The sequence below is a fragment of the Anticarsia gemmatalis genome, chromosome 19 (genome assembly GCF_050436995.1).
Source record: "Anticarsia gemmatalis isolate Benzon Research Colony breed Stoneville strain chromosome 19, ilAntGemm2 primary, whole genome shotgun sequence".
Lineage (NCBI taxonomy): Eukaryota > Metazoa > Arthropoda > Insecta > Lepidoptera > Erebidae > Anticarsia > Anticarsia gemmatalis.
In genome coordinates this window covers 1,966,228-1,991,090 of record NC_134763.1, presented here as the reverse complement: position 1 = coordinate 1,991,090, position 24,863 = coordinate 1,966,228, and the positions used below count along the sequence as shown (strand labels likewise).

The following is a 24,863-nucleotide window of genomic DNA, read 5'->3' as shown; positions in this document are numbered from 1 at the left end:
GTAATATCAGTTTTTTAGGAGAAAATCCTACTGAAACTTTACTAAGCGGTTGTATCCTATATTTTCTGAGAGTACAAATCAAAAAATCTCATATTTCTGAATAAGTATTACAAGTAATAAGTATTACAGAGTTAGAATAAGTAAAAAGAAAAGCATCTGCCTATAAATATATAGATATATATAACACAGTAAATAACAAAAAGTTGAAGGGAAATCTACAATACAATGGCGCCATGCTTTCATTGTTAGAGCGATAACACGTGCAACGAACGATTCTTTTACGAACGATATTGAGGATAACGATTGTCAGGAAAGAAATAATATGACTGACCTTATATTGGTAGGAGAAAGTGAAGAAATGAAGAAATAAATGAATGACTGCCTTTTATATTTCAAGGTACATTATGTGATGGTATACGAAAAATATTTAGATTAATTCGAAAAATGTTTTTGCTTTTTGGTAATGTGAGTTTTATTACCTAAGATTATTAATGCGAAAGTTTGAATGTTTGGTAAATAGGTAGTTTGTTATTTGGATTAACACATGAAATATTGTATTACCATGGAAGAGATAACCTTAGATTTTCACGCGGGCAAAGCAGTTCAAGCTAAGGTTTCTATATAATGTGAATTTTATACTAAACAACATCAAATTTGTCTAATATTGTGGCATAAAACTTTAAGTTACATTTAATTAAGCATCAGTGTAGAGTGTAGTGTAGATTCACTTGAAATAATCGTCCAAATACACCAATTTCAATTATGTAATTAATCATTCAATAAATCTAATAACTTATAGTCATGATATTTCCACACCTATTTCTCACAAAAATGTATCGAAATAATGCTTTATAGCTTCGTTTAAAAAGTAAATAAGTACTATATCAAAATAAGTTTAAAAATAAATACTTGATGATATCTTTCAGCAAGATCTAGTTACAGCAAACAGGATATTAAACTTTATCCAATACTAGCTTACACCCGCGACGTCGTCCAAGTGCCCGTTATCTTTCCCCTTATTTCCGAACTCGTTGTAATATACGAAAGATATTTCTTAGTATATTTGTAACTATCTTATCAGTGTTAAAGATTAGACGCTACAATTTATTTAAAACTTTTTCAAAATTTTATTTTATTTTTATCTTGTTATTTTACATAAAGACAAACCACTTTAAGGTACTTTTTCGTGCAATAGACAGGTTTATTTTTTTTTATATTTATATATTGCAACCTTACAGTCAAGAATTTTCAGGTCGATAAACGGCAACTGATGGACGTAAAATTTACATTATTTACTAGGACACTAGACTGTCTACGAAAAATATATAAATACAAATTATTATTATAATAACAACAATTTACCAATGAATGAAATGACGTCACTAACTCTATCTTCAAAAACTTCACTTCATTCTCATTCATTCTTGTTACACAGTACTAAAACAAAAAGTACATTTAAATCCAATTTAAAACTTTAAAAACTAACGCAGAAACGGTAAATAGGAAGAGAGATAAAACAAAACGAGATGGAACTAACAATGGTGGATTCCTCGCCAGAAACGCTGTGTTCCGTGCCAACACGTGCGATGAACGATTCCCTACGATATTAACAACTGATCCTACTATTTGCACAATTAATGTTTATCAAGAGTGACTTATTGTCGAGAATGATTGGCTATTTGGCATGTTGGCAAGCTATTTAAGACTATTTGGAAGATGATGAATTGGCATCGTGAATTGATCGTAACTTTTAAACTCTCGTGTTGCATGTTTATTGTGTATTTTCTAGATTAGATTCAATACAGGTGTACCTAGATTTATTGTAGATATTTTTATGAAATACTATAATGGAAAAATTATACTGTGCATTGTAAGGAATTTACTATGCCCTAAATGCCCTTACAGGGTTCACGTTGACACTATCACTAATCTGAAACACCTCTATGCAACAACGATATATGGAATTTGAATATGTTAAAATACGGAAATTAACGCGAAAATACGCATTATATCTTAGAATACCTGACGTTTCGGCGCAGGTTGCACTCGCCTTGGTTGGGTCGGCGATAAAATGCATGTTCGCGTTGATTCCTGTATTCTATTATTTTAATAGAATAATTATGAATTGATGTAAAATAACAATATTATAGTTTATTTGTTGTCTCACCCTGTAGAAATCAATAAAAAAGAGTCATAACTCTATCTAATCACTTAACGCTCTGTTAAGTAGGACAAGGCTCCCCTAATTACCAAATAGATAAATGAATATTAGATGATCAAACATGTTCGTATTTTTATATACACATACATACGTAATATGAAATCTGTAATACCCAAAGGTGAACGCAGAAGTGTATGAAACACATCCAAGTTTCGCCATTAACAATTTTAGTTTCACTTAATAGGGGGTAAGCCTATTACCATTTACCGGGCACGTAACCAAACTCCGAGCTACTATTAAGAAATATTGTAATGTAAATTAAAAATATGGATATGGGAATGAAACCAAAGATCTCATCCAAAGTAGTTGGATGCACTACCGACCGCGCTACAGAGGCAATTTATTTAACAAATGCCTTACACTTTTCCAATTTTGATCAACACTACTTGTATATAACAAAACAATAAAGTCTTCCATATTTTAAATAAATAAATAAACGCTTTATCCTTGCCATTTAATGAAAACATGTTCCAGCCATTTATCACAAAAGTTATAAAACATTCGAGAACTCGGAGTAGCGACACCAGAAAACAATTTCAGGGCGAAGTTGGCAACAGTCCGCGCTTAGTGTCTGGTGCATTGATTATGCATTAGGACCCTGCAGCCTCCACAAAAAATGCCAATATTGAAAGCACTTTTATTGAAACCGTTTTGTTCAAGGAGAGAAGAGTGCAAGTGTAAGGAGAAACCTTGAAACATGTATTGTGCAAATGTGACGCTTTAGGACGGAAAATAATGGATTTTCTAGGTTTTCACGTATCGCAGTTGACAACTATTTGAAAGCCAACGTTGTTTACTCTTTTAGATAGAAGTGATTAACACGCTGCGTCAATCCAGCAATGCACTGAATAGTGATCATCAATTGTCAATTGACGTCACAACGACACTAGTTGTCAACTGAGATACGTGATAGCCGTCCAGAAGATTATAGGCTACTGCTGGTAGGGAGCATAACAAAACTGATAAGTTTTGCCCTGCCGTCTAGAGTAGAACGTCTAGAGTAGCAAAGGAGGGGGTGATACAAAGGATCAATAGTGGTTGAAGTGTCAGCTGGCTATTAGCTGGCAACCCTAAGATAAGATAAGTGTAAGGCTTGCTACACACATATTCTGTTCGACATTAAATCGATCCAGCCGGGCGGCAAAACCGAAAGGTAAATGAATCCGATCGGCACAAGTCGAACAAGTGAGTCGAGTCGGTTTTGTTCTTCGATAAATATTGCCGAACCGAACGTGCCGAGCCGGATATGTGTGTAGCAAGCCTAACAGTATTGAAATAGGCTATTTTATTGGATTCGCTACAAGGGTTCCGATATAAATTGAGCAATAAAGGGTTTTATGTATTTTAATCCGATGTTTTCAGCGTATTTTATGCGATGAAAGCTACGCTATGATTGACTTTCAAACAAATTGTTAAGTAAATTAATTCCCGTTTATGTCTTAAATTGAAGGAGTAGATTTTACAAATAGCTATTAACAACGGTCTGTAAAAGCGAATAGTATAGCTATTATAAAATATTTCTGTAGTGACGAAAGACATTTCAAGCCTATAAATCACAGGTTTTGAGTTTAAATTTATAAATTGTGTAGACAACAACATTAATATTAGTTATTTAAGGAAACTACAACAACAATAATAAATTAAATAAGTAACGTAATCACAGGAAAAGGTTTCCATTACCGTCCCACTTGTGGAGAAGCGTCTTCTCCCGTAATGAGGGAGGGTTTAGGCCTTGAGTTCACGCTGGCCTAGTACAGATTGGGACTTTGTATTCCTTCAAGAACTCTGTGTTAAAGAACTCTCAGGCATGCAAGGTTGCATCACCATGTTTTCCTTCATCGTTAGAACAAGTAATATTATTTATAATAAACTAAAACAATTCTTTACCTTGAATTAACGTGATTCAGAAGACTCTAATTAACTGCTGCCAACTGAATGTAAATTCGATTCCATTCAATGAATTTAAGAAAGTTCCAAGTTTGTGAAAGTCAACAACTCACACTCGAACATAATATATTATTATGTAAATCAGATAAGTAAACGTAATTTAGAAGGTAAGTCTTAAAATTATATCTTATCCAATCAAAATTACGGAAATCCGTACAGAACGTAACTCATCATAATAAAACAATTTTCAATCTTAAACCAAGAGAGGAAGCTTCGTTCTAACTTCTATAGTCAGACAACTTAGTAAAAAGTTTCAAAACTCACGAATTATCTATGGCCTAATTGATATTTTGGTGTAAAAATCAGCCTAGCCTTTCATCCAACTATGTTGCAGTCGGGTTCCAATCTCACCGCATGCAGCTTAATACAAGTCTTTTACATGGAGCGACTGACTATCGGACCTCCACAACCCAGTTACCTTTGGTAAGACTGGTCAGCTGATACCGCCTGTTATTAACTATTAAAGCTTTGAAATTTACAGCTGAGACCGATAATTTAAAGTGCTTTCTCAAACACGTGCATGTCAAAAGAAGTCGTAGAAAATAGACAATACATTCAAAATGTTGCATGCCTTCGCCACCAGGGAGCGTTCCATGGAAGGCTTTCTACCAAGTTGTTGGACTATATAAGACAACGCAGAGAATACGGATTTCGTGATCTGAATAAATTATCACAGAATTATTCCGCTCACAATATATTATAATTGGCTGGCCATAAATTTTAGGTTCCACAATATAGATGAAGAATTTCTAGATTATGTGTTTAGCATATTAATTGGTTTAACTGAAAATGTAGTAGATTATGTGATAATAACATATTTATTTTCAATTTATTGTCAACTATGTTTCTTGCTCTCCGGTGCTATCATAAGTAGGGTAGGAAGAGACCAAAGAATGCTATTTAATATGATCCATACAAACTTATCTTGCTTCACTCACATCCATACATATTTTAGTACAGTTGATCACGATTTTTTATCGTTTTTAAATTATCAGTAAATACCAACTTTAAGCAAAAGTAGATTTAATGTTACTTTTTGGTTCATATTCTTAGTTTCAGCGTCAAATTTTCTAGTGGAACACGTTATTTGCCTAACTTAGCACGTTATGGACCAATAACCTTATCGCACATCATCTCGTTATGAAATAAAACAATTTCTGTTCATTTTGCTATCACTACATTTTTATCAAATACTAGCTGACCCGCGCAACTTCGCTTGCGTCACCTAAGAGAATGGGGTCAAAATTTTCCCCGTTTTTGTAACATTTTTCGTTGCTACTCCGCTCGTAATGACCGTAGCGTGATGTTATATAGCCTATAGCCTTCCTCGTTAAATGGGCTATCTAATACTGAAAGAATTTTTCAAATCGGACCAGTAGTTCCTGAGATTAGCGCGTTCAAACAAACAAACAAACAAACTCTTCAGCTTTATTATATTATTTTTATCAAATACTCCAATACAGTTCTATATTTACTCTACATCTCAGTATCTCAGGAATTTGAATCATGATACACATCCCACGTCTGAATCCCGTCATTACCAACCCACATAGCTCCATTTACAACGAGCATCGTGTCAGAATATGTCCTGTGGAGATACCGCACATTTGCGGTCCGTTTCCGCGTTACTACATGTTCGACAACACTTTTTCTCTCTTATTTTCACGGAACAAAAGGCTTTTTATATTTCTGTTGTGACACTCTGTCGTATTTTTCTGTGCCTGTGTTTTTGTCAATATGTGTGTTTGTGTGTGTGTGTGTGTGTGTGTGTGTGTGTGTGTGTGTGTATGTATGTATATGTTTGTGTGTGTGTTTGTGATAGCCGAGTGGTTTAAGTTGGCACCTCCCACGCAAGTGGTCGCAGGTTCGAATCCGAGGCAACACACCAATGACTTTTCGAAGTTATGTGTGTATTAGAAATAATTATCACTTGCTCTAACGGTGAAGGAAAACATCGTGAGGAAACCTTGCATACCTAAAATTTGTTTAATACATTTATTGAGGGCATGCAAAGTCCCCAACCCGCACTTGGCCAGCGTGGTGGACTCAAGGCCTAACCCCTCCCCCTCGTTTGGGAGGAGACCCTTGCCCTGCAGTGGGACTCATATGGGTTATTTAAAAAAAAAAAAAAGTGTGTTTGTGTGTGTGTGTGTTTGTATGTGTGTATGTGTGTGTGTGGGTGTTTCCTCCTCTTTTTCTGTATTAATTGAAGCGCCTTTATCATTATCTTATCTTAATGGGTTTTCCTTTTGTGGATACAAGAGTCTGTAATTAAGGACTGTCGAAATAGTTTTCGTATATTTATCTTGTTATATTGATAGGGAATTATTTGGATATAAGGCACTCTTCTTGGTAATAACAATATTTGCGAACAAAAACAAAGATACTAAGATAAATGTGCCAAAATACATAATTTTCGTAAAAAGATCAGAATTTTGCCAAAGTGTAATAAGTATAATATACCATACATTGCAATGACATCGCGAAATCAATATACTGCATACTAAACTATGATCCTACTACAAAAAAAAACATTTGTTACTGAATACTTTAATCTTTTACATTTTCACGCAGTACTCCAAAAGTGCCGATTTTGCAAAATGACCCATGAAACGAATTGAAATATGCATGGACATAAATAAAAGTTCATGCACCATTGAATCTGATATGTGAAAGAATTTCCGGAGTCATGGAGCAAAATTAACCTATTTATACTAGCGGCTCTCCCCGGCCTTACCTGGTAAATGTTACCAAATAAATCCTTTCTTATGAATTGGTTAAATCCGCATTCAAATACGTTTAGTTGATGTTTAGTTTATTATGAACAGACAGACGTGGCGAGGATACTTTATCTATACTAGTATTATAATCTATACTAGTATTATAAAGCTGAAGAATATGTTTGTTTGATTGTATGTTTGTTTGTTTGAACGCGCTAATCGCAGGAACTACTGGTCCGATTTGTAAAAATCTTTTAGTGTTAGTCGCTAGGGTCATTAGGGGCGGAGTAGCAACGAAAAATGATACAAAAACGGGAAAAATTTTGACCCATTCTCTTAGGTGACGCAAGCGAAGTTGCGCGGGTCAGCTAGTTTTGTAATATAGTTATTTCCTTCGTCGGTATCAATTAATGGATATCCAAGTTACAAACTGCTTATATATAACATTTGATTAAAATCGAGTCAATAGTTTTTGCGTGACCGAGTAAGAAACATACATAATATAGGTACTTTCACAAACTTTCGCATATATAATTTTGCAAAAGGTAGTAAAGTTTAATGATTAGTTTCTGAAACATACTAACTTCTGCTCGCGACTTCGTACTCGTGGTTAAATCCGGGACAAAAAGTTTCCTGTATTTATCTAGATTATAAATCTGCTATCTCCCTGATACCCGATACTCTACTACTATCGAATATCGAGAAATGTCGTATGAAGATCTGATCAGTGCCTCTAGCGGCAGACGTAGTAATAGTAACTATTTTTGCAGTACATTTTAAATGTCAAACACCCGATACTCGATAGTGCCGATTGTAGAGAATCGCAATACTGGTGACTCTTTGGACTAGAACTCTAAAGTCAATAAGAAAAGACTTAAATAACACGTCTTTTTTTTACATAAAAAATACAAAAATACATTTCATTTCGTTACTGAAACCACAAGAAATCCTTAAGACTTCCGCGTTGAAACATAACACCCTCGATTTTTCTCGGCATAACCAAAAATTATAAGGCCCTCCACGAAAAATGCTTGGAAAACACGTGAAAACATGTTGAACCGTAATTGTGGCGCCGCGAAGCCTCTTGAAGGAATTATTTAAGGATTACAGAGTGATTTGTGACCTTCACCGACGTTATTTTGGACTGACACGCAATGTTTTAATTTAGCTTTTGGTTATTAATTGGTTAGTTCGACGACTTTTGGGTGTGACTAGGTACACTGTTACTAGGTTATAATTCTAGATCTTGTGGCGCGATTTTTTACGGTCAATACAAGTGAGTTTGAATTTTAAAATGTACTGCAAAAATAGTTTCTACTACGCCCGCTAGGGGCGTTGATCAGATTTTCGTACAAAACTTGTTGTCGATAGTCGACAGTAGTAAGAAATCGCCACTCTATAACGCGGTTCACACTTAAATACTATCCAGTAGTAAGCGTTTGATCAAAAAATCATTAAAAAAAATTGTCGGTTTAATTGAAAATTCTCGTAAGTTACTAGCCAACTATCAAGTGTCGTATAGAAAGTCAACTGACTCTAATTTAAAACGTATAATGTGCTTGAGAAAACGCAAAGGATTTCCGTTGGATACAGCGCCAAAAAAAATATTATGTTAAAGTCATTTTTCTAAGGTAAACTTTAAAATAAAATAATGTAAGTCTTGAACAAAAAAAATAGCTAACTAGATTGCCAGATATTTACCTTAACTGAACAACTTTACATAAGAGAATCACGTAAAAATAAAACAAAATAATACTTATCAAAATCATGCAAAAGAAAAAAGGGAAAATTGGGCTCGACGCGCAATGACAATAAATTACGCGCCAAAACCACGACTTTCAAAATGGCGGACGGAAAAAGCGCGCGACAATTTTCGCGGGAATTTATAAATAAAATAAATGAACAATATGAAAAGGGTATATTGCATTTCTTATGCAAAGGTTGGCCAGATTCTTGGAACGTGTACTCCATTGAAATATTCGGGAAATCGTGCGCGACTCTCTATATTGGGGAGCGGACATTTTTGCCCCTTATTTGAATAAATTTGGTCCAAATATTGGCCCAGTCTAAGGTTTTATGCGGATACAATTTATGTTTGATACTGTTATGCTGAATCGTTGCGGTTTTTTAGAGAACGTTGGCAAATGAGACTTTTTGGTTTAAGATATTTTTGTACTGGGTGGTTTTCGCTACGTGACAGATCAAACTGCATTTACACTGCTTTTTTATAGTTTTCTCTAGAAATAGTCATTTAAAAATTACTACACACATAAATATCATGAAAATTTTCTTGGGAAAATACAGTTCCAGTTGGAATACGCTATAGGAGCTAATCAGCTGATCACATTTTCATAATCATTTCTCAATGCCTAAATTATAGTCGACAGTAAATCAATGAATTTACTGCTTTCAAGTCTAATTGCCTATAGTATTTTATCACCAAGGAACACAAAACAACACAAACATTGATTAGTTCTGACGATTAAGCATGACATCATCGCAGCGAAAGCAGTAGGAGTGAGAGGAAATTACTCATTACCGTCCACGAACGAGACGAGCTGCAATGGCTGACGGCCCACTGAATTGCGAATAACCGTGCACATTGTGATGAAAGATAAAAACATTACTTAATTATACTTTTGTTAAGATAAAAGGTAACTAACTAAAGACCACCTTCAATGATACATGCGAAAGTTGTGAGTATAATTAAATATTGATCGGATTAACACACATAGGCTACCTGGTTCTTTTTTATTTTAATCAAATTTTACGCAGCTGGCACCTGAATCTATACTTAATATTATAAAGCTGAAGAGTTTGTTTGTTTGATTGTTTGATTGTTTGATTGTTTGATTGTTTGATTGTTTGATTGTTTGATTGTTTGTTTGTTAGAACGCGCTAATCTCAGGAACTACTGGTCCGATTTGAAAAATTCTTTCAGTGTTAGATTGCCCATTTATCAAGGAAGGTTATAGGCTATATATCATCACGCTACAACCAAGAGGAGCAGAGTAGCAATAAAAAATGTTACAAAAACGGGGATTTTTTTTATCCATTCTCTCTTATGTGACGCAAGCGAAGTTGCGCGGGTCAGCTAGTGAGTATATAAATAACAATATCCAGACACCTTGACAACTAAATAATCACTGAAATCAAAAACCTTTTAACTGTTTGTTTTTCACGATGCAAACATGTGTTAATTCTCAGTCTCAAACCTTGGCTAAAGAATAAAAGAGAGCCACACCTTGATCTGTCCCTAAAGACCTTGATAACAGTCTTTAAAGTTTATTTATCGTACCTTTTGGCGGGTAAACGATAAACATAGTTATTAGTAAACATGACTTTTGAGCGTCAATCAAGCCGTCTTTATGTGACTGACGGACGGACAACACTGAATTTACAGTACACGATATTTTACTTTGTACATAGGTACATACATAATATCACGCCTGTTATTCCCGAAGGTTTAGGCAGAGGTGTAATAAGTAAGTGAATACGTCCATGTCTCGCCATCAATAATTATAGTCACATGCAATAGAGGGCGATCTTACTGCCACTTACCGGGCAGGGGCACGTTACCAAACTCCGGGCTGCTATTGAGAGAAAAATCTAATATATATTAGAAAAAAAACAGTAGTAGGTACTTTGTCCCATCTGGAAACCGAACTCGAGACGTTGGGGTAAGTAGCCGGATACAAATTAGAAAAAGAACAATACCATTTTGCTCCGAACCGGGAACCAAACTTGGGACTTCAGGATTCGTAGTCCGATTCACTACCGGCTTCGCTACAGAGACAGTCACTTTTAAAGATGTATACTAAAAACAGAGTAAAACTAAATAATAACAAAGCCACTTAGATAGGGACATGGCCGAAACTAACACTGACAGAAACTGTGACTACAAAGTGAATTTCGACACTAAATTAAATAATTACAGGCCACACGCAGGCTTCTTACAAAATACAACAATTTACAAGCTCTATAAATAGCTGTAATTTACATGTAAAGAGATTTGTACACCACGCGATACGGGGCCGATACGATACCGATTTTTAATAAAATGTTCCCTAGCCCTAAAATCTTAAGGTCGAGAGTCATTTAATTGTAAGCATTCTTGTTTTGAGTAATCGGTAAAATAATCAAATATTTTATATACATTATTTCATTAATAACACTCATATTGTGACAATCAGACAAATTAACGATATTTTTGTTGTATAATAATTTGCATTCGAAACAAAAACCTCCACGTGTAAAAAGTGGAAATGAATTCGGTTTTCATTCCTAAGCCTAAGCTGAACTAGTATGACGGCAACTCAATATCGTTGTCGTATCGTTGTCGTTACCTATAAACAAGCTTCACATGAAACCGATTTCAAATTTGATAGTGAACCGACGCGACGGGTGCCCTGTATAATTCAGTTCAAATTAACAACGGTTTGACGGAGCCCATGTCACGATACAAGCCTTCTCATTGGGCGCTTAAGCACTCTAAGGGCTCGTTTGCATGCCGCCACCGCACTGCCAACGCAACGCCGCTGCGCCGCCACCGCACCGTCACCGCACTTTCTTTTGTTTAATTTCTGACCGCATTAAATTTATGTTGTACTTTAACAGCTACTGCTACTAAGAAAAGTCGTGCTTTCAGTGCCTAATTTTATTATACAGTACATGCCATTTAACTTTAAGTCTGAAAATAGCAGCAAGCCGCTTTGATGGATGCGAAAAAGAAAAACAAGACGCCTAGATAATAACTGCGCGCTATGAAGACGTTACATCAACGGCGTCCTTCTATCACTAGTATTACTTAAGTATAGTAAGTACGATTACCTTGGTAAGCAGCCAGAAATTTAAAGGATAACGGCGCGGCAGCGGTACGATGGCGGGACGATAGCGGCACGATGGAAGCTCGGTAACAGAGCGACGGCAAATGTATACGCAGCATAAAGGCACATTGGCGGAACGCTAAGTCATTGGGAAATTGGCTCCAGTTTCCAGAGTAGCAAGTTTCAAAGTTAAATTGCTACAATTTACATATGGAATAGTTCTCCGACTCAATGACAGACGTAGGCCAAACCACTGAACTTTAAGATAGTGTTTTAGTTGAAGTCATATTCTGAAAGTCAGGCGAGTTTAAAACACCAAATTACATATATGACAGACTAAACACTCAGAAGCACAATTTTCTACACTCGGTACTATCGAGTATCGAGATTTCGACATTTAAAATCTATTTCATAAATTAGTTCACACAGAACAGGCTAGGGCGCCGTTTTGGATTTTAAAATTACTTAGCTACTCAGTTGTCCATCGTCCTTATAAATAGAAAATATTAGAGATTATACCAAATCAGGTCGAATTTAAACAGTTTCAGTTCTTAGTCGTCCTTATCTCTAAGTTTTGCAACTAGCCCTCACAAAATAAAAGATCATTTCCCATATAGTATCCTTCCTTAACCCTTTTCTTCGAGTACACCAACTACTTCTTATTTAAGGCTCGACATCCAAGGCATGTACACCGTAGAATTTCCCTCACGGCCAAGGAAAGTAAGTCAATGAATAATTCAGTCAAATCGACGGCGTTTGATGCCATGACATCGCTCTGTTGAGGTAATTTTAGACACGTCGTGTTTGTGCAATCGATTTCACCTTCAGATATGGGTGCAGTTTAGTTCTTTTGAAATTGTACAGTCATGAGCGAAAAATAGGTATACTATTTTGTATTTTCAAAGTAAAATGAAAGTTGCAATACAATAAAAATGTCGTTATAGTTTAAAAAGAAATGCTTTGGATAAATAACACGAATACCTGAATAAATGTTTCTAAAACATGGCTAGGAACCACCGCCACAAAACATACTGGCAGAAGTAAAAAAGCCACATACGAATCGGTTTACTCGCCTAAAACACCCAGACAGACAATGTTGTTAGCGGTCAAACTTTTAACACTCCTTTTTTGTTACTAAAATTAATGACCAAAGAAAGTGCTACTTACACATAAGAAAATTAATATGCACTTTTTTATCTTTGTATGGTGTTCTTTTTGATAGCTGTCTAAAATTTGTCATTGACTAAAAGTACAGAGATGGCTGTTTGAAGACTATTAAAACCAAGAGAGATTTACATTTAGTTTTATCCTACAATAACAAACACGTTACAAGTTTCACCTTACTTTAGAAAAACAACATAAAGATATTACACGATTTATCTCCTCGTATACGAAAGCAAAAAGCGAAAAACACTATCACTAAATTTATCGCATCCATTAAACGACGAGCTAAACTCTAGCGCAATAGAGCAATTGACTGGGTTAAAGATTTTTTTTACCTTTTCATAACCGAGTGGTATAAGTTGGTACCTCCCAAGTGGTCACAAAGTCCAGAGCACACACTTGAGCAGCTCATTATGAGAGGAGACCCTGGCCCAGCAGTGGGACAGTAATGTGTTTATTACAGTGTTGTGTAAATTTATTAGTGTTTTTTATCGTAAAGTGGTCAACCATCTGTCGAAATTCTTCAAGCCGCCCAAAAATCGACCGATCGACACAGGGCGAACAATAAATATTGCCGAACTGATATGTGTGTAGCAAGCCAGAGACCTTTAAAAATATATGTCAAAAAAAGTTCCATTGAAATACGCTAGATGTGCTGAATAGTTTTTTACAATATTTCATAAATATTATACTCGGTAGACAGCCTAATAGTAGCAGAAAAGTCGCGCGTTTAAGTATATTTTTTTGCTTTATTCTCCTGAAATCGATGCTAAGCGAGTGACAGCCTGAAAGCAATTGTAAGCTGACACCGTGCAATTTGGCGTAAGCCGCAAATGGCTTTACAAGGGACAATACTAGCCATTACAAACTTGGTAATGTCAGAAATAACTTAGGCCTTATAATACAAAAGTTTGCGCGGTATGCTTATGGTTAAACTGAGGTGAGGTAAACCACCGGCCAAGTGCGAGTTGGACTCGCAAATGGAGTGTTCTGTACATTTTTTATGAAAGAAAACAGTAAAAATATATTATCACGTTTGTTATCTGGCGCCAATGAAATATTTATTAAAGTATTTATAATTTGTTGTTGTAATAGGAACATTATTAAATCATCTGTAAGAATTTCAACCATCTAGCTATCACGGTTCATAGGATACAGCCTGATGACAGACAGACAAGGAGACGGACAACGGAGACTTAGTAATAGGGTCCCGTTTTTGCGTTTTGGGTACGTTACCCTAAAAACTATATCAGGGGATCACTGAAACTTTTGATAAAAGGTACCTAAATACAAGCAAAGTACGAAGGTGTCTGTTTAAAAGCTGGCATTTTAAAGTTTTATCGTGCTTTTAAAGTACTAAGTTATTTTGGGAATTCGTTACAGAACCTATCTTTTTAGTCAGTCTTAATATTTTACAGTATACATGATAACCGTTAACTTTAAAAAACTTAGGCCCAGTTTCACCACTTGTGTTTTGACTTGCTGCCTTTATCTAGCAGATAGATTATCTGATACTAGTTCATAAGCTGTGAAACTGGCCGTTATTCTTACAAACACCGTAAACACTTGACATTTATTTTTAAACTCCATGTATCTATACTAATATTATAAAGCAGAAGAGTTTGTTTTTTTTGTTTTAACGCGCTAATCTCAGGAACTACTGGTCCGATTTGAATTCTTTCAGTGTTAGATAGCCCATTTATCGAGGAAGGCTATAGGCTATATATCATCACGCTACGACCAATAAGAGCAGAGTACCAGTAGAAAATGTTACAAAAACGGGGAAAACTTCTAGCCATTCTCTCTTATGTGACGCAAGCGATGTTGCGCGGGTCAGCTAGTACTATCTATAACCCAACCCTGGTCACGTGACTCGCCGGTCGGACGCCGTGAGATTTCCCGATAAAGATTACGAGCGTAACCCTACTACCCCACGATTTCGACCCCAAACGGTGGCTTAAATTCCTGTAAAAGTTTTAAAGCATCGTACGTACTAATATTATAGATGTGTAAATTTGTTTGCTTGTCGTTCCTTTGTTCTTTTAAAAGCTGCGATTAAAATTAAAATGTAGGTGTGTAGTAGATCATATCCTAGTACATTATATGCTTCTTCTTTAAGATAAGCTTGTTGTCAATGCAATTACTGCTGCAATTTTAAGGAAATAAATCCTAATAAAAACTTTCAAAATGGTCGTACAAATGGGCAAAACTCCAGTTATTTTCAATACTAAGCACGACTACTAACTAAAATAGCAGTAGCACGCATTTTTCACATGCAATTTAGTTGAGATATTTAAAGTAGATCGGCAATCAATCGATATAAGATTTGAAACAATTTCATCACGCAAACTGGCCTTCAGGTGTCACATTCCGTAATTGGGCATCTCCTTTCCTCAGAAGACAGTAACCCTGTTTAATTCGGACTGTCTCAATTTGATTTACACCGCGCGGTAAACCACGGCTTACGGCTATAATCGAATCTCGCCTAATTTGAATTTGTGTGCAGACTAGAGTTCCGATCAAAAAGTTTTATTGAATTCCTATACAAAGTTTGGAAGTAGTTTAATTATAGTTGTTTTGGTAGTGCTGCTAGTTACATAGTTTTAAAGGCGTAAATGCGTTAGAATCTAGAACTTCCTGATACTTTTCAGATTGGTAAATATTTAGGTGCCTGAAGGCGTACGTTCAAGATGAGTATTGATTTTTAAATAGGAGATTAAGGTCCATTATATTTTAATTTGTAAAACTAGGCATAAATGCATAGAAAAACGATTTGTTCCGTGTTCACAATAGATGGCCACTTGCTAAGACAACAAAAAAAACCTGTTTCTTTCAGTGTCATTATGATACATACTATTGTAAATAGCTCAAATTGAGACCCTACCATTTCTTTTGAGCTTTCGGCGATCAGTGAAAATGCTGAAACAGCAAGCAATCAAAACTCAAATCCTGGATCTTCATCTTGTCGTATGGTTCAATAATGGTCAACCTAGTGTCAAAGTTGTTTACGCCGCACGAAGGCCTTTGACGTTGCTTAAATCCTGGATAAACTTTTAATGCTAAATAATATACAACGCTAAGTTTCACATAATATATTGATAAAGGTTAATTTTATTAAAAGGTATTTCAAAATGTGTACTAAGCAAGTTCGTGCGAATGAAAATAACATTACACTTTCGTTTCATGACGCTTATCAACCGTCCTAATGCACCAACGAAACTAAAATATATTCTAGAACTTTCCATTAAAGGTGAACTTTACTTCGCCGTAATGTCTAATAATGAGCCAATTTTCAGTTTATTTCTAGAAATTTTCCACAAATAATCTTAAATTTATTATGCTATTAAAGTAAACGAACTTAGATTTGTAATATTTATTTGATATCGCAGTACCTACTTCAAAAGCATAATAATATTTTATTCGAAATATCGTGACGTACATATTTATTTAAGAACCACATTCAGTAGCTTGATTCTCTACCACTATCGACTACCGACAACCGGCTAGCTATCGAATTTTGACATTTAGAATGTACTGCCAAAATGTTTCCTACGACACCCGTCAGAAGCGCTGATCAGATTTTCATACAAAATTTTTCGATGACAGTTCGATAGTAGAAGAGAATCGAGGCACAGTGTTATAATTTTTTAGTAAGTATTATAAAAGTCACTGCCTAGCTGTGACGCCGTCGAAATCCGACTGCTAATCATGAGGTCTCGGGTTCGACAGCTCTGCCGACACCTTTGGGTATAAGGCGTTGTGATATTATGTCTGTATGATGTATTAAAAAAGCAAATGTATCAAAAAAAATTACAAATAAAATTCAGAAACAGTCGATTGCGACATAAGCTCGATCCCTACTCGATCGAATTATCAGGCGACTGTCGGGAGTGACCAAACTGGACTTACAAGGAATGTAGGCGTGTTTTGAGCAAAAGCTAATATTTATGTATTTTAGACCATACATACATGAAATCACGCCTTTTTTTCATAGGAGTAGGCAGAGATCAAAGAACGCTACTTAATACGATCCTTATAAACTTCCCTTGTCATACAGGACCAGTAGAACAATACCCCATTTTCCATCTAACCTCATTCCAAGTTTACAACGTCATATATAAGACGGTTCTAACCAAACTACAGTGAACTAACTTGTAAATATAAGAGTATGCACTGCCAACTTCCACGGTAATGTTTATGACGCATCCCGCTACTATTTTATAACCTAGAATAAATTAGTACTATAGTGCAAGCCAAATAACTTTGTGTGCCTGAATATAAAAAGCAGGCTGCTGCGAAGAAGGTAAATAAATAAAAGCAAGGATCATATGTGGTATAAGTTGACACCTCCCACGCAAGTGGTCGATGGTTCGAACCCGAGACAACACACCAATGACTTTTCGAAGTTATGTGTGTATTAGAAATAATTATCACATGCTCCAACGGTGAAGGAAAACATCGTGATTAAACCTTGCATGCATAAAATTTGTTTAATACATTTATTGAGGGCATGCAAAGTCCCCAACCCGCACTTAGCCAGCGTGGTGGGCTCAAGGCCTAAACCCTCCCTCATTACGGGAGGAGACCCTTGCCCAGCAGTGGGACAGTAATGGGTATAATTTATTATAGGAGAAGAATTTGTGTAATGAAAAGGTAACAACGACGGATTTTCCGTTCCATGAGCACCACTTCGCTCCTGTCCCTTTTCTAACTTTTTATCCTCGCAGTTGCTTGCTGCTAGGTATATACTTACTCACACATGCAAAGTTTTTTGGCGCAAACTATATGTACTTTGTGGTTTAAGAAATATTGTATTTTTAGGAATTATAACCGATTGTAAGACAATTTTCGAAACATTACTTTTTTTGTTTAAGTTTGTAATGACTGAAAATATAAGAATAAAATTACTCATTCAAATAGTCTAAAATATAAATAAATGAAAGGAAAAAAGATTGACAATTCTTCCACGAGCAAAAAATTTTAAACTAAATAAATAAATAAATATTATTGGACAACTCACACACGGTCATTTGATTCCAAACTAAGCAGAGCTTGTACTACGGTAACCAAATAACTGATAAACATACTTATATACTTCTAAATACATACTTATATATATATATATACATTAACATCCAGGCTCAGAACAAATACTCGTGCTCATCAGAAAGATTTGTCCCGGGTGGGATTCGAACCCACCACACGCGGTGCTACGGTTGTTGCGGCGAGGTGACCGCTTAAACCACTGCGCCAAACGTGCAGTTGAAACTAAAAGTAGTGATGTAATTCGCTCACTTCACTCCAGTTAATCAGTTTCGTAGTTACCGTGGCCACAAATAGACAATCTTATCGCGCGTTTAAGTGTCGTGACTCGTACCTCAAGCCCTTGAACGACTTAATTGCACCGAGGAAGTGATAAAAAAGTAGTTTAAAGCTTTACAGTGCACAGTTACCTAACCGCAATCAGGTAATTTAACTGTCACGTAAATACACACGATTTCAACTGTTGTATAAGATCCGAATCCTTTACTGTAGATGGAGATCCGGGTTAATATAGAATTTGAAAGGAAATCTTTTTTTAGGTTAGTTAAAATCGAATTTTGAAACTGTTTTAAAATCGAAACCGAATCCGAAACTTAAGCCGAAATTGATCAAAATCCGTTTCCGTATCCAAAGCCTTACCATTGTATTAAGTATCTTACTTGCTTTTATTTTTTCAAAAGTAAATTAAATCATGTAATTTCAGCCTCAAAAAAGCCGACTGTTTAACATAATTGACTAAAACAGAAAGTCAAATATTTCATAAAAACATTGACAAGAGATAAAATTTGTGAATCTACCCTAAATTTTGTTAGAACTTTCAAAGAACCGCCAATATTTTTTCCTGTTAAGTACAAAGTTTGGGAATCGGAAGTTAACGTAATTTCAGGCTGAAAGTTACGGTTTCTGATATACGATGATGTATTACTTTGTAACGGGTATTTTCGGTTTTTGCTTCGATGTTATCGGAAAGAAAAATTTGGGAAGTTTTTTTCTTAAATGTGTACTTACTAGAATTTCTGGCGGTCGGTAACTCTTTAGGTCATCGATTTAACTATTTGACTGGATGATAGATTATAATACATGCTCTTTAGTCCATATAATTGATAAATGCGGCAAATTGGTAACGTTATTTGATCGGAAAATAGTCATCCTATTTTATAACTACTAAGCGAACGACACTACGATACGAATATTATTGCGTTTGAGAGTATAATATCTTAATTATCTTATATATTATATTCGCTTAGCCTTTGTTCCAAACTATGTTGGAGTCGGCTTCCAGTCTCACCGGATGCAGCTGGATACCAGTGTTTTACATGGAGCGACTGCCTATCTGACCTCCACAACCCAGTTACTTGGGTATTAACAAGATACCCTTCGTAAGATTGGTTGTTAGACTTTCAAGCTTCTGACTACTGTTAACGACTGTCAAAGATCTTCGAAAATGACAGCCGGAACCCACAATTTAACGTGCCTTCCGAAACACGGAGGAACTCGATATGTATAAGATGGTCACCCATCCACGGAACAACCTCGGCAACTCGGCTTAACCTCAGAGATCGATCCGTGCGGCTGTTGTAAACTAAGCCACGAGCTACACATTGAGAGTAATATCTTATTTTATTTTATTTGTTGATTTATTTATTGGATCACCAACAGTAGACATATTATTATATGCTGTTAAAAAGTACAGTAACTTAAGAAGGCATTCCTAATATGTATCTTATTCAAACACTAGCTGACCCGCGGAACTTCACTTGCGTCACATAAGAGAGAATGCGCAATCATTTTCCCCGTTTTTGTAACGTTTTTCGTTGCTGCTCCGCTCCTAATGACCGTAGCGTGATGTTATATAGCCTTCCTCGATAAATGGGCTATCTAACACTGAAAGATTTTTTTAAATCCGACCAGTAGCTCTTGAGATTAGCACGTTTAAACAAACAAACAAACAATCAAACAAACAAACTCTTCAGCTTTATAATATTACTATAGTATAGATGAGTATTTCCAAAGCGATGAGTAACACTATAGACTTACTCATAGTTTAGTCCCCCTCGCCCGGACTTACCCGTTGGCGAAACTAGACTACTGACTGACTAGTCCGAAATCAATCGGGTATTAACATTTTTGTATGATTAAAGTGGGATTTTGGCATTCGTTTTCATACTTTAACTGCACGTTTGGTGCAGTAGTTAAAGTGGTCACCTCGCCGCAATAACCTTAGCGCTGCGTGTGGTGGGTTCGAATCCCACCCGGGACAAATATTTGTGTGATGAGCACGAGTATTTGTTCTGAGACCGGTTGTCAATGTATGTATATAAGTATATATTTAGGAGTATATAAGTATGTTTACCAGTTATTTGGTTACCATAGTACAAGCTCTGCTTAGTTTGGAATCAAATTACCGTGTGTGAGTTGTCCAGTGATATTTATTAATTTATTTACTTTTACTGTCACCTTATCTATAGGGTAACTTATAGTCGTAGATGAGAGGTCGTTTAACGGACCCTTAGTATAGATATAGTTGATATATACCCATAACAACATCATGGGATGACAACAGGGTAAGTGCTCAGAACAAAACTTGGACGGATCATTTATCAAAGGTGACGATCGGTTTAGTTCGTTGTTATGTTTCATTTGACGGGAGAGATATCAGTAGAATCTCATGTTTTTGATAGTAAAGAGCATATGATATATTTTTTGTTGTTCAATACCTATTTCTTGGTAAACAGCAAAGTGTGAGCGGAGCTGCGCGAATCAGCTAATGAAACATAAAAAACATCTAACAATATAAAGCAAATATACTTGCTAACAAGATCCTTAAAAATGTAAGGACCACTGATCCATTTTTTACATCCCAAAATCTCAGATAAGGTTAAACGATTCTACCATTAACCGTCCTACTGTCATTGCTGAGTCAGCAAACGTATTTATATCAACTGAAAATATACTCTATTACTTAGAACTTACATCTTAATTTCCATTTTCAGTAATTCTCCGTAAAACAAAAGCGGTTTCGTAATTTTAATAGCATGTCATTAATGAGATGAGATTATTTAAAACTGCTTATTATGCTGTTATATGAGCTATCTGCTTTTTATAATTTAATTTAAAATTTATGATGAAATTTTGCTTTTTTATTTCACAGTTTAATGTTACTTTAGATTAAATTGTTTAGCGTCAACATTTATGTTACAATATCAAATTTAATGTGACGTTTAACAAGACCCCCGATCGTAACTTGAAACTTTTGCATGTTTTTATTTAATACTAAATACTTTGAAAAAATTAACGCGGACGTGCATTTTATCTCGGATTGCTTGACGTTTCGGCGCTGGTTACATTAGTTACAATACAATTTTACGTAACAACAATAATTTAATTGTAACAGATTTCACGCGGACGAATTTCCGGACAAAAGCAAGTTAAACATACAAATAAATCAAACGGCACAAATCCAGGATTCAAAAATACCTTTTTATTTGGAAAATCAATCCACATTTGTGCGAAATCCCATACATGAATTCAAATCAGTCGGTGTTTGTCTTGCGACGTGACATAAACCTCAGCTAATAGCACTACAAGGCCCAATTTCCTACCTTCAACGTAAAGCCTACATGTAACGCTTGTCACTTGAGTACACAGTACCTATGTGTACTGTACTTATGTGTACTTACATGTATGTACACATACAAGTGACTTCAAATTGGGTGAAGACTTTTTTGGCCAGTTTTTTTTTTATAAGTTTTAATTATTTGAGGTAATAGGATGAGTTCCTCTATTATAAAATAATGTAAGGACCAAACCATGATTTTTTTCTATAATAGAAAATAATTTATGATATTTTTTCTTTTAAAAATGTGTTCAACATGCAACTTAATAAACAAATTAGTAAATGAAATGAAATCAGCGTAATGCGTATTGTATAAACACTATTTAAAAAATATAATTTCTGGTAAATAATAATGTAATACTATCACGTTATAATGATAAGAGCAAGTAATAAGCAGGCGACAGTAACGAAACGAAAAATTTATCACGAACGAATGAACAAAAATATGTAACATGTTTAAACCATCAAGGTTTTAAAACACCAAGTTTTATTTCTGGCCACGAACCGATAAAATCTACCGTCGTAAAGATTACTTAAACCACGTATAATAGCGTATCCGTAAAATCCGCCCAAGTAGTTAAGCTTAATAAAGAAACAAAACACCTCAAAGATTATCCATTTTCAAAAACATCGCTCCAATACACGTCAGCAAAGGTGACAAGACCGAGGGATTATCTAAAGGGGATTATTTCAGAATAACATTGACGTTAGAGGCCGGGATCACGCAACGAACCGTCACTAATCGCGCTACCAATCTATACCTCATTCGACACTTTTGTGGCTTCACCACGAAACCTTACAACGACATTTTTTCGGTACCATTGCACATCACAACCTACTTACATAAAGACTTCCGCATAGAAGTTAATTATGCGGAATTCTGAATCGTTAAGATTTCTTTGATCAAGGAATTTGCCGATGAAACGGAACGGAATATTAACCGCAATTACTCGACCTAACGATGCGGGTGGACTTAAAGCTGAAATTTTACACAATTGAAACGTAATTTTCTCAGTTTTTAATTATTCAATCGTCAGATATATCAGTTCGAGAAATAGGTGCACACAGGTCTTTACTTATGTTTTAATATTAAATGAAACAAGTTAAAGTACCGCTTACATTCCAAAAACCATAAATAGCGACGTGTTGTAACGACGAATTCGCTTCAAACACGTACAACTGTAATTTTCTAATTTAGCTTCACTCGCATGTTCCTAAATTGATAGGCTATATTTTGGCTCATGAATATTAGATTCCTCTATAGGCTATTAAATATAACGATAGCCGTAAATTTAGTGGAATACTCAACTCCATTGACTGTCAAATTATATGTACTCCGAGACGGTAATTTAAAACAATATTTGCTGAAACAATCAAGCGATTATTTAAAGGTACTCACTCAGTTTCGTTGTTTTCGAAGATAATGTGTCCTTGTCCAGCTTCGTACTGCGCCCCGTTCTTGGCTGTTCCATCTTCAGTCCAGTACGGCACCCTGACCTTGCCGCGGGCGCCCGCCGTCCTCACGACCCTCAAGTCAAAGGTCCCTACTGACTCCGTAAGCTCAAAGTCACGTTGCGGGAAAGAGAACACACCAGAATGATCATCGTCCAATATCACTACAGTAGCGGTGGATGGTGACGCTAAACAGGCTCCTTTAGGAGACGTCAACCGCACGTAAAAATGCTCGTCCTCCTCAAAAACATCGTCATCTATTACTTGCACACTGAAGGTCTTCTCAGTTTCTCCTGTGCGGAAGATCAGAGCTCCTTGTGCAGCGATGTAGTCTGACCCAGCTTCTGCAGTACCATCTTCAGTAGTATACTGCACCGTGACTTCGCCATTCAAGTCTCCAGCTCTAACGACTCTCACGTCAAAAGATCCGCAGTTCTCCATGACTGTGTAGTGATCTGGGTCAAACCGAACGTTCGGACCACGTGGCTCTAATGTCGGTGATCCGGACTCTCTTCGTTGTAATTCCGCTTTTACTTCACTCAAGTCACTTTGAGCCCGTTCTGATATTTTTCGGGAGAAATCTCCTCCGCCAGTCATTTTCCTCGTAGCAGCGACTCTGTAAAATGCTCTCGATTTGGGCCCTTTTGACATCAACGTTTCTAAAGCCATTCTCTCAACGGTCTCCAAATCCTCTTCTGGATGTTGTCTTCTTAACTCGCGGAGTACTGTTACGTATTCTCTTCTAGATTTCTCCACTTCTCTACCTTCTTCGTCGTCTGAAGCGAAATCATCTCCGCCTGGTTTGAGAGCCATTTCAACTGAACCATCACCTTCTGCTTCCACGATCACTCCTCTCTCGTTAACTCTGTATCCTTTCTTAAGATACTTGTAGACTAATAATCGTCGATCTGCGATGTAAGCTGTTAGAACTGTAGCAGGGAAGAACAGGAAAGTGACCGCTCCCTCCCATACTTCGACTTCACTTGGCGATATTACGTCTAATATAAGGTAGAGCCACACGTATGCGAAGATGGACCACGTCGCTGTCACAAGAAACACTCTGAGATGTTTGATCTTTCTTACTTCTCCGTCTGGTATTACACTTACACATATAGCTATAATGACAAACAAATTATACGCCGCCGACCCCACGATGGTACCGGGGCCCAAATCTCCAGCTTCAAAATTCTTGCCGGCTATTTCGATGACTGACAGTAAGATCTCAGGTGCGCTAGATCCTAAAGCCATCAACGTCAAATTAGCGACGGTTTCGTTCCAAACTCTAACGACAACGATCTGTTCGCTGCCGTTCCGTCGCACGCGCACCTCTTTCTCTCTAGAAGTTATAACTTCTATGGCGGCCATAAATCTATCGGAGACGATGGAAACTCCGATGAAGAGATACATGAGGGCCAGGAAGTAGACGACGCCTCGGAAGGCGATCTCCAGGGTCGGCACATCCTCGAGGGGTAGCCACGCGGGCAGCACCAGGCCGTCGCTGCAAGCGAGGACATGGTGGGGGGTAGTGTTGCGCGGGGCGAGGCGCGCAGACGGCTCGGCGCGCGCCACCACGCAACAAGCCGCGATCGCGGCGAGCGCGGGCCGCATGCCGCGTAAGTGCCGGCGACCGGCGCTGCACGAGGCCGGCGCCCGACTGAGCGTCGCGACGCACCGCCGCCCTCGCCCCCGCTCCCTCGCCCGACGTTTCCGCGTAATACACTCGCCCAATATACAGTAACTCAACTTTAAACAGAACTAATCGTGTTCTCCGAGAGAAGTTAATATCAACATTAGAGTTCAGACCACGGATGACAACAATAGCTGTGTTCCGATGCCTAATCCTGGGTTTAATTAATACAGCACGGGGTGAAGTT

At 36.6% G+C, this 24,863-nt stretch overlaps 1 protein-coding gene across 4 annotated transcripts in view; it reads right to left on the bottom strand.

Moving 5' to 3' along the window:
• The window catches only part of Calx (sodium/calcium exchanger 3), a 140,573-nt gene extending 115,941 nt beyond the window's left edge, over positions 1–24,632 (bottom strand). For all 4 annotated transcript variants that reach the window (XM_076126743.1, XM_076126744.1, XM_076126745.1 and 1 more), the window contains exon 1: positions 22,937–24,632. In XM_076126743.1, coding sequence (XP_075982858.1) covers positions 22,937–24,597 — 1,661 coding nt within the window. In that variant the 5' untranslated portion in view covers positions 24,598–24,632. The remainder of the gene's footprint in view (positions 1–22,936) is intronic.
• Between the last annotated feature and the right edge of the window lie 231 nt (positions 24,633–24,863).